Source organism: Micrasema longulum, unplaced genomic scaffold (assembly GCF_059751315.1).
Source record: "Micrasema longulum isolate JH-2025_06_02 unplaced genomic scaffold, ASM5975131v1 h1tg001940l, whole genome shotgun sequence".
Lineage (NCBI taxonomy): Eukaryota > Metazoa > Arthropoda > Insecta > Trichoptera > Brachycentridae > Micrasema > Micrasema longulum.
In genome coordinates, this window is record NW_028279114.1 from 49,200 (window position 1) to 63,858 (window position 14,659).

The 14,659-nt window shown below is 33.2% G+C and overlaps 1 protein-coding gene across 4 annotated transcripts in view; it reads right to left on the reverse strand.

Moving 5' to 3' along the window:
* LOC148273467 (MFS-type transporter SLC18B1-like) overlaps nucleotides 1-12,225 on the reverse strand; it is a 43,419-nt gene extending 31,194 nt beyond the window's left edge. The window contains exons 1-2 of one of the 4 annotated variants that reach the window (XM_088238658.1): nucleotides 11,769-11,852; nucleotides 10,708-10,844 (exon numbers count right to left, since the gene is read on the reverse strand). Coding sequence is in view for 1 of the 4 variants with exons in the window: in XM_088238662.1 (XP_088094788.1) it covers nucleotides 11,769-11,941 (173 nt within the window). In the remaining 3 variants the exon portion in view is untranslated. Of the gene's footprint in view, nucleotides 1-10,707; nucleotides 10,845-11,768 lie in introns of all 4 variants that reach the window. The other 3 variants (XR_015824566.1, XM_088238661.1, XM_088238662.1) reach the window with 3 other exon arrangements.
* Between the last annotated feature and the right edge of the window lie 2,434 nt (nucleotides 12,226-14,659).

Consider the following 14,659-nt stretch of genomic DNA (forward strand, 5'->3'; position numbering starts at 1 on the left):
ACAGAGAGGGAAAACATTTTTGAGAAGGGAATATGGAAGTCTAGGCATTTACAGGGCTTATGACTTATTATCATTGGCTGGTTCAAGCGGCCACTTTACACACTGTTTAACATTCACCATTCTGTCCATGTTTGAACATCCACATTTCCTTAACTCTTCCATCTGTTGACTTTTGTGAAGTTAAAGAGCTGAAACCTTTATCACGTGGGTGAGATTCATCCGGCTGAACCAAATCACCTACTAGGCAACGCTTGAAAACAATTTTCCAATTTTTATACTTCTTCTTTTACCAGGTTTCATTCAACTATGTTTGATTATGTCCAACACGTGTAATTAACCAATCAAATTATAATGCGTGTAAAATGATAAATATTAAAAACCTACATGTACAAAACGATCTTTAACATAACCTCTAATGTTGATTTTTAGTAAAACAATGTTTAAATATAAATTTATACTAACCCTGGAGTATTTAGTTGGTGTAAAAAATATCCGCAATGTATAGCTTAAAGGCATTTTAAACGTAAAATTGGGTCAGCGGAAAACACGAAAGTAAAAACTTTTGGACTAACTACTTCCTAGAGGGTGATTAATTTGAAGATTTTTGTTTTTTTTTGCTTCATATAATGGTAATACCGATGATTAAACGTCAAATGGTGTAGAAAATTGCTTCAAAAACGGAAAAAAATTCATACAGTTTGGTCAATTCAACCTAATTAAGTGTTTTGGGTGATGCAATTACCCATTTGGGTCGCATTAATGGTCTAAATGAAAATGTTCATATTCAGTTGCATGTGTTCGTATTAATTTGTTTGACGTGAAATCATCAGTGTGGCCATTATATGAAGCAAATAAAAATATTCAATTTAATCACTCTCTAGGGGGTAGAGATCAAGAATACCACCCCAGGTTTATAATTTCCTTTTCAATTTGTAACACAGCACTTATCAACTATTTTCATGTATACTTTTTTTGATAGGCAGGAATATATTCTATAGGCAGGAATGTATTTAGTGAATATGATAAAAATAAAAAAAGGAATCAATTCATTAGTTACGTAAACCTTGACGAAGAACCTTGTTTGCTTTGAAACCGGTCGGTGGAAAATAAAAATTAGTGGTTAAAAACAAAGTTGTTTTATTTATTTTATTTTTGATAGGAATATATTCACTTAAAAAAACCACCAGAGAGATGGGTTATTGCAAAAATATTATCAGATTGTCGTTCGGGCGTTCAAGCAGATGAAACCAGCATGTCCTCTTAGCCAGCGTATTTGAATGATCATCCCTCTTATTTTTAGATGCTTAATTTTACTCTGAATATCTGCAATGAATGGATTTACCGACCGAGTATCAGTTTGATAAAATCGATTTGATCAATGATTAGTAATTTCCATCACTAATGAATTTGTCGGCCTCGTGGTGTAATGATCAGCATGTTTGCCTACCATGCAAGAGGTCTCGGGTTCGAATCCCGACATGGTTGATATGAAATATTTATTAAAAAGGGTGTTTTTACACTGGAATATTTCACAGTCCCTGGACTGGTACCTGAAGCGTAAGACTGGTCATCTTACATTCAAGTAATAAAAAAATAAAGATCAATATACGCTGCAATTGGTGTACCAATGCAGTGCCCTGTGCACCATTAGGTGCGGAAAGGGAATGAGGAGGAATGAAATTAGTTTGACAGCTGTCATTCTGATCAAGCTATATTTTAAGGACTATGGTGTTGCAATTTTTTTAAAACTCCCATACATTATCCATTTTTTACTAACCTTGATCGTATCTAATGGTGCGTTGGGCGAAATATTACAACGAGGTATTGCAATCGTTTCGTACTATTGAATTTATTGTAATATTTCCGGTAGTATGTATAAATATGTAACTTGTTGGATTATAGTATATAATGTATGAAGTATTTATTTGAGCTCAGATACATATTATGTATCATATTTAGTGAACTGTGAATACAATACGGGAAGCCATACTGAGAAGTATCGCGTTGTAACCAGTTGTAAGTTTTATAGGATTTTTTCTAGCCAGACGATGCATTTTACCCGGATAGTAAAAAAATAATACTAATCCTTCTTAAAAGTTACTTGAAAGTCTTTGATAACAGGACGTAATTAATGATATACAATGCTTTCATACTTCCACACTTTATTGTCTATGGATTAAATATGGTTGCAGTGAAGTAAATAAATGCAAAAATTGTATAAAAGAACAATGAATATAGCACTTAAACTGACATTATTTTTTTTAATAAATATACTTACTAGAACTACAGGTTTGCATAAAATAACAAAAATGCTCAATTTTTAATATTTTTTTATCTTTATATCATAGAATTAAGAATAGTCCAGAAACCTCATACGCACATCAAACAGAAGGCGACTCAACTAGGTTTACGTTTTGACCAATTAGTTTCATTGTAGACGTCGCTCAGTACGCAACTCCTGATTTGAATTTAACTATGCCGTGTTGTGTCTAGGATCTTAAAGAAACCGGATGTAATCACATTTTATCTGTAATTTGCAAATAAATGTGTATATAACAAATGCATTACTTAAAAATTGAATTATTTTTCCATCTGTCAGGTTGTCGAAGAAACAAAATGGAAATTTTGTTAGTGTTGCCAGGGTAGAATTTTTTTACCATACTTTGCTCATCTCATAAAAGAACTAATGAAAATTAGACCTCGGATTAAACAACGCCTTGGGGGACATTTGAACGACATTATCTTTAAAACATCATATATTATTTAACATGATATAAAAATATCCGTTTTATGTCAAATAAAATTTGTTTTATATTTTAAGTTCAAAGTTCATTAATTCAATTACTCTAATTAAATGACCCTTTACTTATCTACTCTGTTGTGTCAATCAATATTTCCGCGTGTACAATAAAATTTTAGAGAAATTAACAGATTACCTTTTTTTACCTTACATTTGCGTTATGATTTTTTTTTCCCCATCAAGCAACATTACCCGGCGACTTCACGAATACGCGCGGCGAAAGTAAGCCGGAGTGGGGGAATTATTGAACACAGTCCGATGTATTCAAATATGATTCTACGCTCCTTCTGGAATATTCTTAATTCTATCGTTTTTTTTTATATAATTCCTCTGTACGTGTGAAGTCACCGTACTCCTCCTAAGCGGCTTAACCGATTTTCGTGCGGTTTTCAGAGAAATATTAATCTTTGCGCTGTGCGTGTTCGTAGATATTAAAATCTTCAATCGAATACGTAAAAAATAGGTTAGGAGCATAAATGTTTTTTTAATCGATCTACCAGTGTTGCATTCGAGGAGAATGCATTTGCAAAAAAATGGAAAGATGCTGTTTTTTTGTGTTTAAAAAAGTTTTTTGAATGTTTACAAACAGCATTTGTTTTTTGTGGACCTCAATCAGATTATTTCCGTATATTCTTTATATATTCTTCCCATTTATTTCTTATTACTGGATTTTTGGTAATACTAAAATAATATAAAATTTAATATTTTTTTTAAATCGTATTCCTACATAAATAAGTACAGCCCTCTGTTGGTGAAAAGACCGGAGTTTGACGTTTGCAAAAAGAATGCCATATGTGAAAAAATATTTATTTTATGTCTTGGAATTCAACCATAAACAAGTACCTACTTAAATTTAATATTTGAATATAAACTATTTTTAGTTTTGAAATTTAATCACAAACAAGTACCTAGTTATCTACTTATCAATAAAAAGTATTTTTCCAAGGCAAGCCAACTTTCGGGCAGGACAACGTGTATCGGGTCAGCTAGTTTTTTATATATATTTGGACCCCTGTATTTAGTAGACTTACGTGTCATGTACTCGGAAAAAATCGTTTTTGTTTGTCTTGGAAATGGGATGATCGATCACCGATTTTGGTTTATTACCTTTATGAGTCCAATCACCATTGTTGCAAAGTTCAAGAACAATAGAGCGTGATAACTGTTTTTAACTACAGTGTGGATATTTGCCATCTTTCCTGCATTCTGCTTCAAGATTATGGCGTTGTAAACTGAAAAATGGGCACTGAAATAATAGATATTCGATACTTTGTGAAGAAATATCATCGCATGGACAATAGTCATCATTCCTTAATTTAAACCTATATAGGTAACTTCTCATAGCTCCGTGTCCGGAAAAATTGGGTCGTTTCGAAAGTACTTTGGTGATGACGACGGAAGTTTGCTGCTCTATTTATTTGTATTTATTAATTTATCCAGAAAAGGTAAAGATAATATTAAGGGTAGAAAATAAAGAAGAAATCAATTTAAATTTGAATCACAATATCATCATCATTCCCTTTCCGCATTGGCACACCAATCGCAGCGTATCTTGATCATTTTTGTTTCATGAAAGTAAGATGATCAGTCGCACGCTTCAGGTACCAGTCCAGGGACTATGAAATATTTTTAGTGTAAAAACACCCCTTTAAATAAACATTTCATATCAACCATGTCGGGAATCGAACCCGGTACCTCTTGCATGGTAAGCAAACGCGCTGACCACTACACTAAGAGGCCGACAGCGAACCACAATGAAATAGAAGAGCGTCAAATAATTTAACTTACGTACAATCTATGACTAACAGAAAAAGTAACAGTTTTATGTATACAGCGATATAGTAAGACAGTTCACTTTCTAGTGTCTTAAAAGACATACAAAAAAAATCCCATGTGACAAATGATATGTGATGTCATTTTATCGACATTGAATAGTGTCATAATACCTATATTATATCCCCTCATACCAGCACTTTTGATGATTGGGGATATTTTGTACAAATAAAATGTGTAATGTAATTCAATACGTAAAGTAAAACGATATATTTTGTCATAAATAAATCTAAATCAACAAAAATATTATATTATTCGTCTATTATCCAACTTAAATAAATATAATGGTTTTAAAAATAAGTAAAAAAGATGTGCCTTGCATTTAAAAATAATTTAACTTATTTATATTTTTATGAAATTAAAATTATGTATTATTTGGCGTATTTTGTGTCGACCCGAAATTTTTATAAATTTAGATACAGAAAATTATTACATGGTGGTGAAGTCGAACGGTGGTATTTTCATGTCAGTATAATTAGTGTCCTGAAGAAGAGACGGGTACGTCTTGAAATCGTTAAATCCAGAAAAGCCGATAAGTGATTATATTCAAATATTCAGTAACAGTTATTGATCATTCTTTAAAACTTCAAAATATTGTTAAAATAGTCGGTCTCGTGGTTTAGTGGTCAGCGCGTTTGCCTACCATGCAAGAGGTCTCGGGTTCGATTCCTGACATAGTTGACATATTTATTTAAAAGGGTATTTTTACACTAGAATACTTCATAGTTCCTGGACTGGCACCTGAAGCCTAAGACAGATCATCTTACCTTCATGTTACAGAAATTATCAAGATACGCTGCGATTGGTGTACCAATGCAGTGCTCTATGCACCACTAGATGCGGAAAGGGAATGATGATAAAAATTATTCCCCCCTTCATGTTTTAGGTGGGTAGGTACATCGATATGTAACAAGGGGAAGCATACGCCACGATACACATATATATGCGCTAAAGTGACATACCTTCATTGTGACATCAAAGTTGAAGATTAATTATCCCGAGCAATTACGAAGATACACTACTGACCCCCCACCTTCAAATTTGAAGGTAAGTACGGATCTAGTACCTCACGGTACACATACGTACTCATTGAAAGTGACAAAATTTTGTACCGCCGCGCGCCGAGCAGTTTTTGCTTTAATTACAATTTATTACTTTTTTTATAGTTCTGAGGTGGCCAATTTTTTTCTTAAAAGCCCATTTCTCTCTCAGAAACTGGCCATCTCAGAACGATTAAAAAATCAAATAAATTGTCAGCTTTTAAAACGAACGGCTAGATGCACAGATAATGTGGCTATATTCTGCCCTATTAATGCTTCCCATTGTAATCGCAGCCCAGGTCTTTAAAGAACCTGTCTATTGTGAGAAAGGCGAGAGTTCTCATTTTGCTAAATCTCCCCTTTCAAACCCGAATTCGTAAAGTATTGGGCCATTGGGTAGGGGGCGAGTTCCTTAACACCCTCGGGCCACGATTATGATGGGAAAATAAGGACTTCATACCTTCATCTTGACGGTATAGTTGAAGATAAATTCTCTCTAGGGATTACAAAGATACACTACCGACCCCCCACCTTCAAGTTTTGGGTAGGTACCTCGATATGAAGCAAGGGAAAGCGTACGTCACGGTACACATATCTACGCACTTAAATGACATGGCTTCAGTATGACGTTATTGTCGAAGACAAAATTCTCCCAACCGATTACTACGATACGCTACCGATCCCCCCACCATCAAGTTTTTATGTAAGTACATCGGTTTGTATCGACAGGTCTAGACCCCTCGATACGTTTATCTACGCATTAGTGACAAAAATTTTGTTCCACCGAGAAATTTTTCCTTTGATTACGATTTACTTAATTTTTTATTGTTTTGAGGCTTTGAAGTGGGAACTTTCTATCACAGAAGCCTATTTAAAATATTTATGAGAACTAATTTAAATGTTAATGAAGTAAGGAACGCGAACTATTTTTTGCGAACATTCATTGTTTCGTTTCGATCATATGATGTCGATATGACAAGCAGGTAGAACATGCCGACGAAGATACAGATAGTACAGAAGTTAAGTATACCGTCTCGGTATGTACAGATGAAGATAGCGTTCATAATTGAGGCCCAGGTATAACCGGTAGTCCTACGAGAATGAGGCTTGTATAAATTTCTTACAGATAAATCAAATTTGCTGAATTGCTCTAAATAAATGTATAATGCTACATATGTATCTACGAAAATGACATTGAAATATTGATCAAAAACGTGGTTCTTCGCTGCATTATTTTATATTCCTAGACTGGCATCTAAGCGTTAGGCTGATCATCTTATCTTCATGTAACAGAAAATTGATATATATGGTGCATTCATTGTACCTTTGCAGAGCTGTATGCACTATTATGCGCGGACGGATGATGATAATGATATTTTACTTTACATACGTGAATGAATTTTTTTTTAGCCTGCCCAGATTACAAAGTCTACTACAGTAACAATAAGAATGTATGTAACACGTAATATATGCATATATTTTTTTATAATTGCTCCATTATTTAAATTTAAAATTTATTTTTGGGAGTTCCTCAAGGGTCACACTTGGGCCCGTCGCTCTATAATGCGTACCTTTATGATATATATGCAGTCGTCCATAATTCAAATTTCTTGATGTATACTGACGATAAAAAAATATATCTGAATATCAAAGATACTAGCGACTGCCATAATCTCCAAGACGATCTTTACCGATTAACAGATTACTATGAAAAAAAATCATGAATGTAAAAGTCTCCAAATGTTTGCTCATTTCTTTTTCGCGTAGCTCCAAACCTATTTTGTATCACTATTTTATAAGTAATCAAGCTATACAACGAGTTGAAAGTGTTCGTGATATTGATGTAATTCTTGATTTTAAAAAAAATACGTATGAAAACCACATCGAAAATATAGTGAACCGGGTATACAGAAACTTAGGTTTCGTTATCCGCACTTGCCAAGTTTTTAATGATATTGGTAGTATCAAATTTATTTATTTCGCTTACATTCGCAGTCTCCTTGATTATGCCTCCACTGTGTGGTCTCCTCAGTATTCCACACACAAGATAAGACTTGAAAATATTCAGCAAACATTTTTGAGACATCTCAATTGGCGATCCAGATTTACGGACCTTAACTATAAAACTTCTTGTCATTAACATAATATACTTAGTCTTGAGGATCGTCGTTTGGTATTAGATATGAGGAATTTACATGACATTCTTAATGAACGTCTTGATAGTCCTGTTCTGGTTTCTGAGTTGGCCCTTAATATACCTGTCTACCGCACCCGTCACACTAATCTGTATTTTTCCATGTACCTACAGTTCGCACCAACTATGCACAGAACTCTCCTCTGATTCGCTTAGCGCGTAATTATAATGTATTTTTCAATAGCATAGATATATTTAACTGCAGTAAACTCACTTTTAAAACAAGAATTATTATATGAAAAAAATTATGTTTCTTCATAAAAGAAATATTTTTACATTATTAATTTAAGTTGTTTCTATTCACTCATATCAAACACACACTTACCCTGTCCATAAACTCACCCTCACACCCATATACACACACACATATTCACATACCTACCAAAACCACACTCCACTCACTTACCCACGCATCCTCACACACAAAAACTAACTGAACTGGATTTTTATAATTGTATTTATGTGGAAAACTAATTTGTCTTTATTTTATGTTTTTTTTTATATAATGTTGTATACAGGTGTTCTTTAAACCCCGTCACATCTGAAACCACGATGATCAGTATGGGCAAGAAGACATATTAGCATATTTAAAAAAATATTTGGAACGAACAATTTAAAAAAAAAAACAAATGGTTGCGTACTTCTGCAGGGGAGAAGCGAGAGGGGTGCCGCCGCGCGGTTGACGATATATCAGACTCCCTCCACCGCCCTCCTCGTTTCTCCCCTGCAGAAGTAAGCAACCATTTGTTTTTTTTAAATATTTTATTTTGGTAAATTTTATTTGTTCTAAAAAAATATTTTAATGTGCCAATATGTCTTCTTGCTCATACTGATCATCGTGGTTTCGGATGTGACAGGGTTCAAAGAACACCTGTATATTCTTTTGTATTGCTGTTGTTTTAATGAATAAATAAAAAATTTAAAATTTAAAAAATACGTTAAAAATGAGGAAGGTCAGTGGTTTTATTTCATTTTTTTATTTGTTAATTGACTATTAAACTAAGCCAATTTTTTTTTTAAAGTTTTAAATTTCTGAAATTACTTAGCGTGTGACGTCTCAAGCTCTCTTCCGCTTCTTCTCGGTCTGTTTTGCCGATTGATCCGATGGCTTACCGTAAACCGAAAATCTTTCACAACTCTCTTTCATTGGTTGATTCACATGAACTAATGACGTTCGAAGTAGTTAGTTTTGATTAAAGTATTTTTTCAACATTTTCAAGAAACTATTACAAATAGAATTGAATGCTTTAATTTTTACCGCGTTTAAGAAAGCATTTTTATTTCTAATACAATTATATCTCACTCAGTAACTAATTTATTTTATTGATATTTATTTTAATTCAGCAATTGTTTCATATGGTATGCAATCATTTATTTTCAATATAAACAAGTCTGACAAAACATTTGTAGGTAGATAAAACATTTTTTTTAAAGTGGTAAATATTTTTATGACGCTTGCCGAAAATTAAAAAAAACAATAATAATAATAAAAAGATAATTGTAGATAACTGAACAAGTAAAATGTATTTATAAAGGGTATATCAATATTTTATTTTAATTTTTTTAGATAAAAATAAGTATTTGCGTTTTTATGATTTACCCAAATATTCAATTTTGAAGGCCATTTAATCGTCGTATTGTAAACTCGAGACAAGATCTGAATTTTTTTGGTGTGAGTCTTACTAGATTTAAATAATCACTTAGATAGAGGTAACTAATTTATTAATTACTATCATTTTTTTTGTCCCAGCTTTAATTTTCTTTAATTGTAATTTATTTCAATTGTGCCTGTATGTATTATTAAGGATTTTTGTTTGCCATTTTTCGAATGGACTAAGTCATCTTAGCGCCATTTTTGTAATATAAACAATCTAGTTAGTCACGAGAATATTTATAAATTCGGATGTTTTAATTCTTACGAATTTTTTACTTTGCGAAAATAAGGAAGCATCCTTAATAATTTAATGTATTTTATTACTATTATGGGTAGCGTATAAGAGCCGATCAATTAAGGCCCGTACGCCGATTTAATTACTAGGCCAAAAGGACGGATCCACTAAGACCCGTAGGGCCGAACAAATGCGACCCAGAGGCCCGAATTTACTAGTGCGAGGCAGTCACCAACAGCTGACTTATTATTTTTAATGATAGATTCTTACTATTCAAGTTGATCGCTTACTAAAGCTAGGGTTTCCTAGGACAGCGGTGCCCGTATCTTAACGGCCGTAGTGAACGGTGATGCGGTGGACAGCCGTCCTAACAGTGACTAGAGAGTGGTTTCCTGGGAAAATGGTTTTCATAGCATTTATTTACACCGTTTCCCTAGGAAACCACTCTCTAGTCACCGTTACGACGGCTGTCCACCGCATCACCGTTCACTACGGCCGTTAAGATACGGGCACCGCTGTCCTAGGAAACCTTAGCTTAACCGAACTTTTTGAGCTTTGAACTTCTCATCAGAATACGTACCCTAGGCCCCGATTACAGTGGGAAGTTAACATTTATCTTTAATTTTATCTACTGAGTAAAATTAAGTTTTCTGTATGAAAAGCGGAATATGCATACAATATTTTCTTCGAAACATGTTCAATTATATATTACCGACAAAGATACTTTGAATGTTCATGCAAATATACTCATTTTCGTACACAAATATCGGTTTTTATTTATAGACAGTCGAAGATAACTCTGTAAACATTCCATTGTAATCGGGGCCCTGGACTGGCACCTGAAGAGTAAGTCTGATCATATAACAAAAATGATTAAGATACGCTGCGATGTGGTGCAGTGCCCTGTGCACCTTTGGGTGCGGAAAGGGAATTATGATTATGATTATTTACCTCTTCAGAGAACTAGAGCAGTTACAGATAGAAGCCTCATGTAATCGGCCCTTCGGCCCTCGGTTAATTAGGATCTCGGGCACCTAGAAATATTTCCCTTTGGGCCTCACAATTTATTATTTGTAGTTCGGTGCAATCTAAATGTAATAAATAAAAATCTGTCAATCGAAATAATGCTACCAAAACCACACAAAATTAAGAAATATATTAAATTAAAATATATGTATATGTATGTATATATTCAAAATTAAATGTAGAGTATATCAACAATAGTTTATACAGAGTGTTCTTTAAACCCTGTCACATCCGAAACCACGATGATCAGTATGAGCAAGAAGACATATTGGCACATTAAAATATATTTTTTAAAACGAATAAAATTTTAAAAAATAAAATATTAAAAAAAGCAAATGGTTGCTTACTTCTGCAGGGGTGAAACGGGGAGGGGAAAGGGGGGAGTCTGGCACTGCGCCGCGCTCCCCTCACTTCTCCCCTGCAGAAGTAAGCAACCATTTGTTTTTTTTTATATTTTATTTTTTTAAATTTTCTTTGTTCTAAATATTTTTAAAAATATGCTAATATGTCTTCTTGCCCATCCTGATCATTGTGGTTTCGGATGTGACAGGGTTTAAAGAACACCTCTATATATATCAACAATATTTTGAGTTTGTCCAAATTTTTGAAGACATGGACTGGATTCAACTCCCTGGGGAGCTGTTCATATTAACATATTACAACAGAGATGAAGAACATTTAAGAGAAGGTAATATAGAAGTCTAAGCATCTACAGGGCTTATGACCTGTCAATGGCTGGTTTAAGTGGCCACTTTACACACTGTGTAACATTCACCATTCTGCCCATATTCTATATAATATTCTAGTGTAAAAACGCCTTTTTAAATAAATATTCCATATGTCAACCATGCCGGGAATCGAGCCCGAGATCTTTTGCATGGTAGGCAAACGCGCTCCTGACCACTACACCACGAAACGGACAAAGGTAAATAATTCAAGTAATTCTAAAAATGTTATTGTCAAATACATTATCAAAAATAACTTACACTTTACATCTTGATTCAAAATCGATCGCACAAAATTTACCCAATGAGCGCCGCACAAAAGTCAACTTTAAAATAATTGTCACAAATTGCACAAAACTATTTATAAACCAGTGCACCCTTACGTTAATACAGTACTTTGCTGTATTTCGAGCGACCAGGAAATTCTTTCGCATAAAAGTATTACAGAAATTTTATAGATCTATTATACAATATATTTTTAATATTGCACGCGTTCGGTCAGTAGTCAATCGACAAAACACAGACGTCCGGTCAGGTCGCCGCAAAGGAAAATAATGATTGCTATTTGCTAATGCTTCGATATAATCTATACTATTGGTAACGTAATGATTATGCACGCAAAACACGCGTTTTTCCATTTACTCGTATTTTTCTATCACGCTTTGCGTTTGACAGATGGGACAGAATCACAGACTAGAGATATATTACATATTATTATACCGAAAGCTGAAAGACAGAATTCGAATTTTCACGAGACGCTAGCGACATCTATGAAGTCTAATGAAAACCAATAAAACCGCATATCCGGTTTTTGTCATCTGTGAGAACATTTTTCTTTTGAAATATTACCGCCAACATTTTTTCAAGAAGCAATTCGGCAACTTTTAAAATCTTGATTTACCTACCTATTCTAGATAAAATATTGGGTGCTGACATAAGTTGTATCCGTTTTTTTTCCAAATGAAGAGAACAAAGGAGGATACGACAAAAAAAAATCAACAAATTAGTCAACATATAGTTTGCATAATGTTTTTGCTCTTTTATTGTGCGTTTTTATAATATAAATAATACAGGTATTCAGAAATCAAATATAAAAATAATTACGTAGTGTTCATAACTGTCTTAACATTTTGAGATTTCTCTCTATATACAGGTTTTTCAGGGCCAGACCGCGAAATTTCAGAGGAACATTCCTCATGGTAAGCTTTAAAAAAAATCATAATAAAATTTTTCCAAAAATCAAAAAAAAACAACTTTTTTTTAAATCTTAAAATGGAATAATCTGAATCTGAATAATAACCTGAACCCTGGACAAGCATTTTTGACTCGATGGCTACTCTCAGGTAAAAATCTTCTAAAGGTAAATCGAGTAGATATAAGTCCACCTACCTTTCTTGAGGTTCTGTTTCCTGGCAGGGTGGACGTAAAATATTGGTTTTAAAGGTTGTTCTACACTGCAATATCTAAATGTTTCTGGACTGGCACCTGGAGAGTAAGACTGATCACCTTACCTTCCGTGTGACAAGTGATCTGGATATGCCGCAATTAGAGTTTTAATGCAGTGCCCGAGGACAAGGACAATTGATGTAATGATCAATTTAGCTAAATCATCTGTTGTAAAGTTTGAATTTTTAAATTCCCGCTTAAATAGATGCCTTTATAAAAATATGTGTGTGACGTGGTGATGTCACTCCCCTTGAGAGGTCGTCTGTTTCCAGATATAGATCATAATTATATTATGTTATATTGTATTTATGATGCATGTTATATAATATGTGCACATAGTATATATCATTGATGTTACAGATGTCACACCTCGATGAAAACTTCCTATGTCCGTTTTTTTCCATGACAAAAAAAATATCAAAACTTTGGAAAGAAAACAACAATTGTAGCAACAATTCACGGACAGTGTATACTTGTAATGCCGTATTAAACAGACTTCATGTACTCAGCAATAGTTATTTCCACGTATCTGATATATTTAGTGTAGGGTACTGTTCCTATAGAACAAACCTTTTGAACTTTTTCAAAGATGGTGAATGGTAATTATATTTATTTATTCATGCATTTCATAATATATACAGTTTTTTTTTCACTTTGCCCAGCTGTGTGAAACAGTACTTATGATTTTCTTGTTGTATTATTTGAGAATGTTTTATTATTCAATTTTGTTTTTTACATTTATTCATGAATTTTTTAAAATTTCTACTGAATATGCTGTATAATTTTTAGGTTAATTTTTAAAATATAAATCTTGTATAATTTTTAGGTTTCATTTTTTTATATAAATCTTGGGTATAAGGAAATTTATGTTTTTAAAAAATAAAAAAAATTAATTAAGCCAAATATGTAGTATTATAAATGTTTGTAAAAGTCAGATTTGCCATTTAAGATAGTAAAAAAATTAAAATCTATTTGTTCATTTAATTAATGAAATGATTAACTCGATAATTCACTCTAAATGCGTAGAAAAAGGACAAAAGTTATTAATCTCTATAATTGTTTTTAATCGGGTTGTGGCCCCATGGCAAGAGTCTCGGACTCACGGCTCAAAGGTCCATGGTTTTAATCCCCCTCTACCCCAACTTGATTCCTATTTTCTTATAGTGAGTTATTTACAACTCGTTGAAAACGGCCTTCACTATAAAATATTTAGGTAAATCATAAGAATGCAAATACATACAATAATTTTGACAAAAAACTAAAAAAAATATATAATTTACAATCACATTGACTGTTCACAACTTTTATCCCATGTAAGATTCGAAATTAATTAGCCCAGACCAGGAAAAAAACATTCAATTTACCCAAAAAAAATTTTTTCTTGTCAAAGTTATTTTATACAATAAAAACACTAGCCTGCATGAAAATCAGCCCTAACAACATTGCTGCTGATTCTTATTAAAAATGATCTCCTGAATCCGAATATGATCCCGTTTTCAGTGGAAGGCCCCCTCCCCACCTATTTTGACTTTCCATCACCGACTTGCCAGCCACAGCCTTGACCATCAAATAATACGTCCACCGATGATGAAAAGTGTCCAGCTGATTCAGCTCATCGACAACCTCACATCTATTATTATTTACAGCCAAAATAATTAAAATAATCCTTTTCACCTTCCAAATCAAATTCATGGCCATAAAATTAC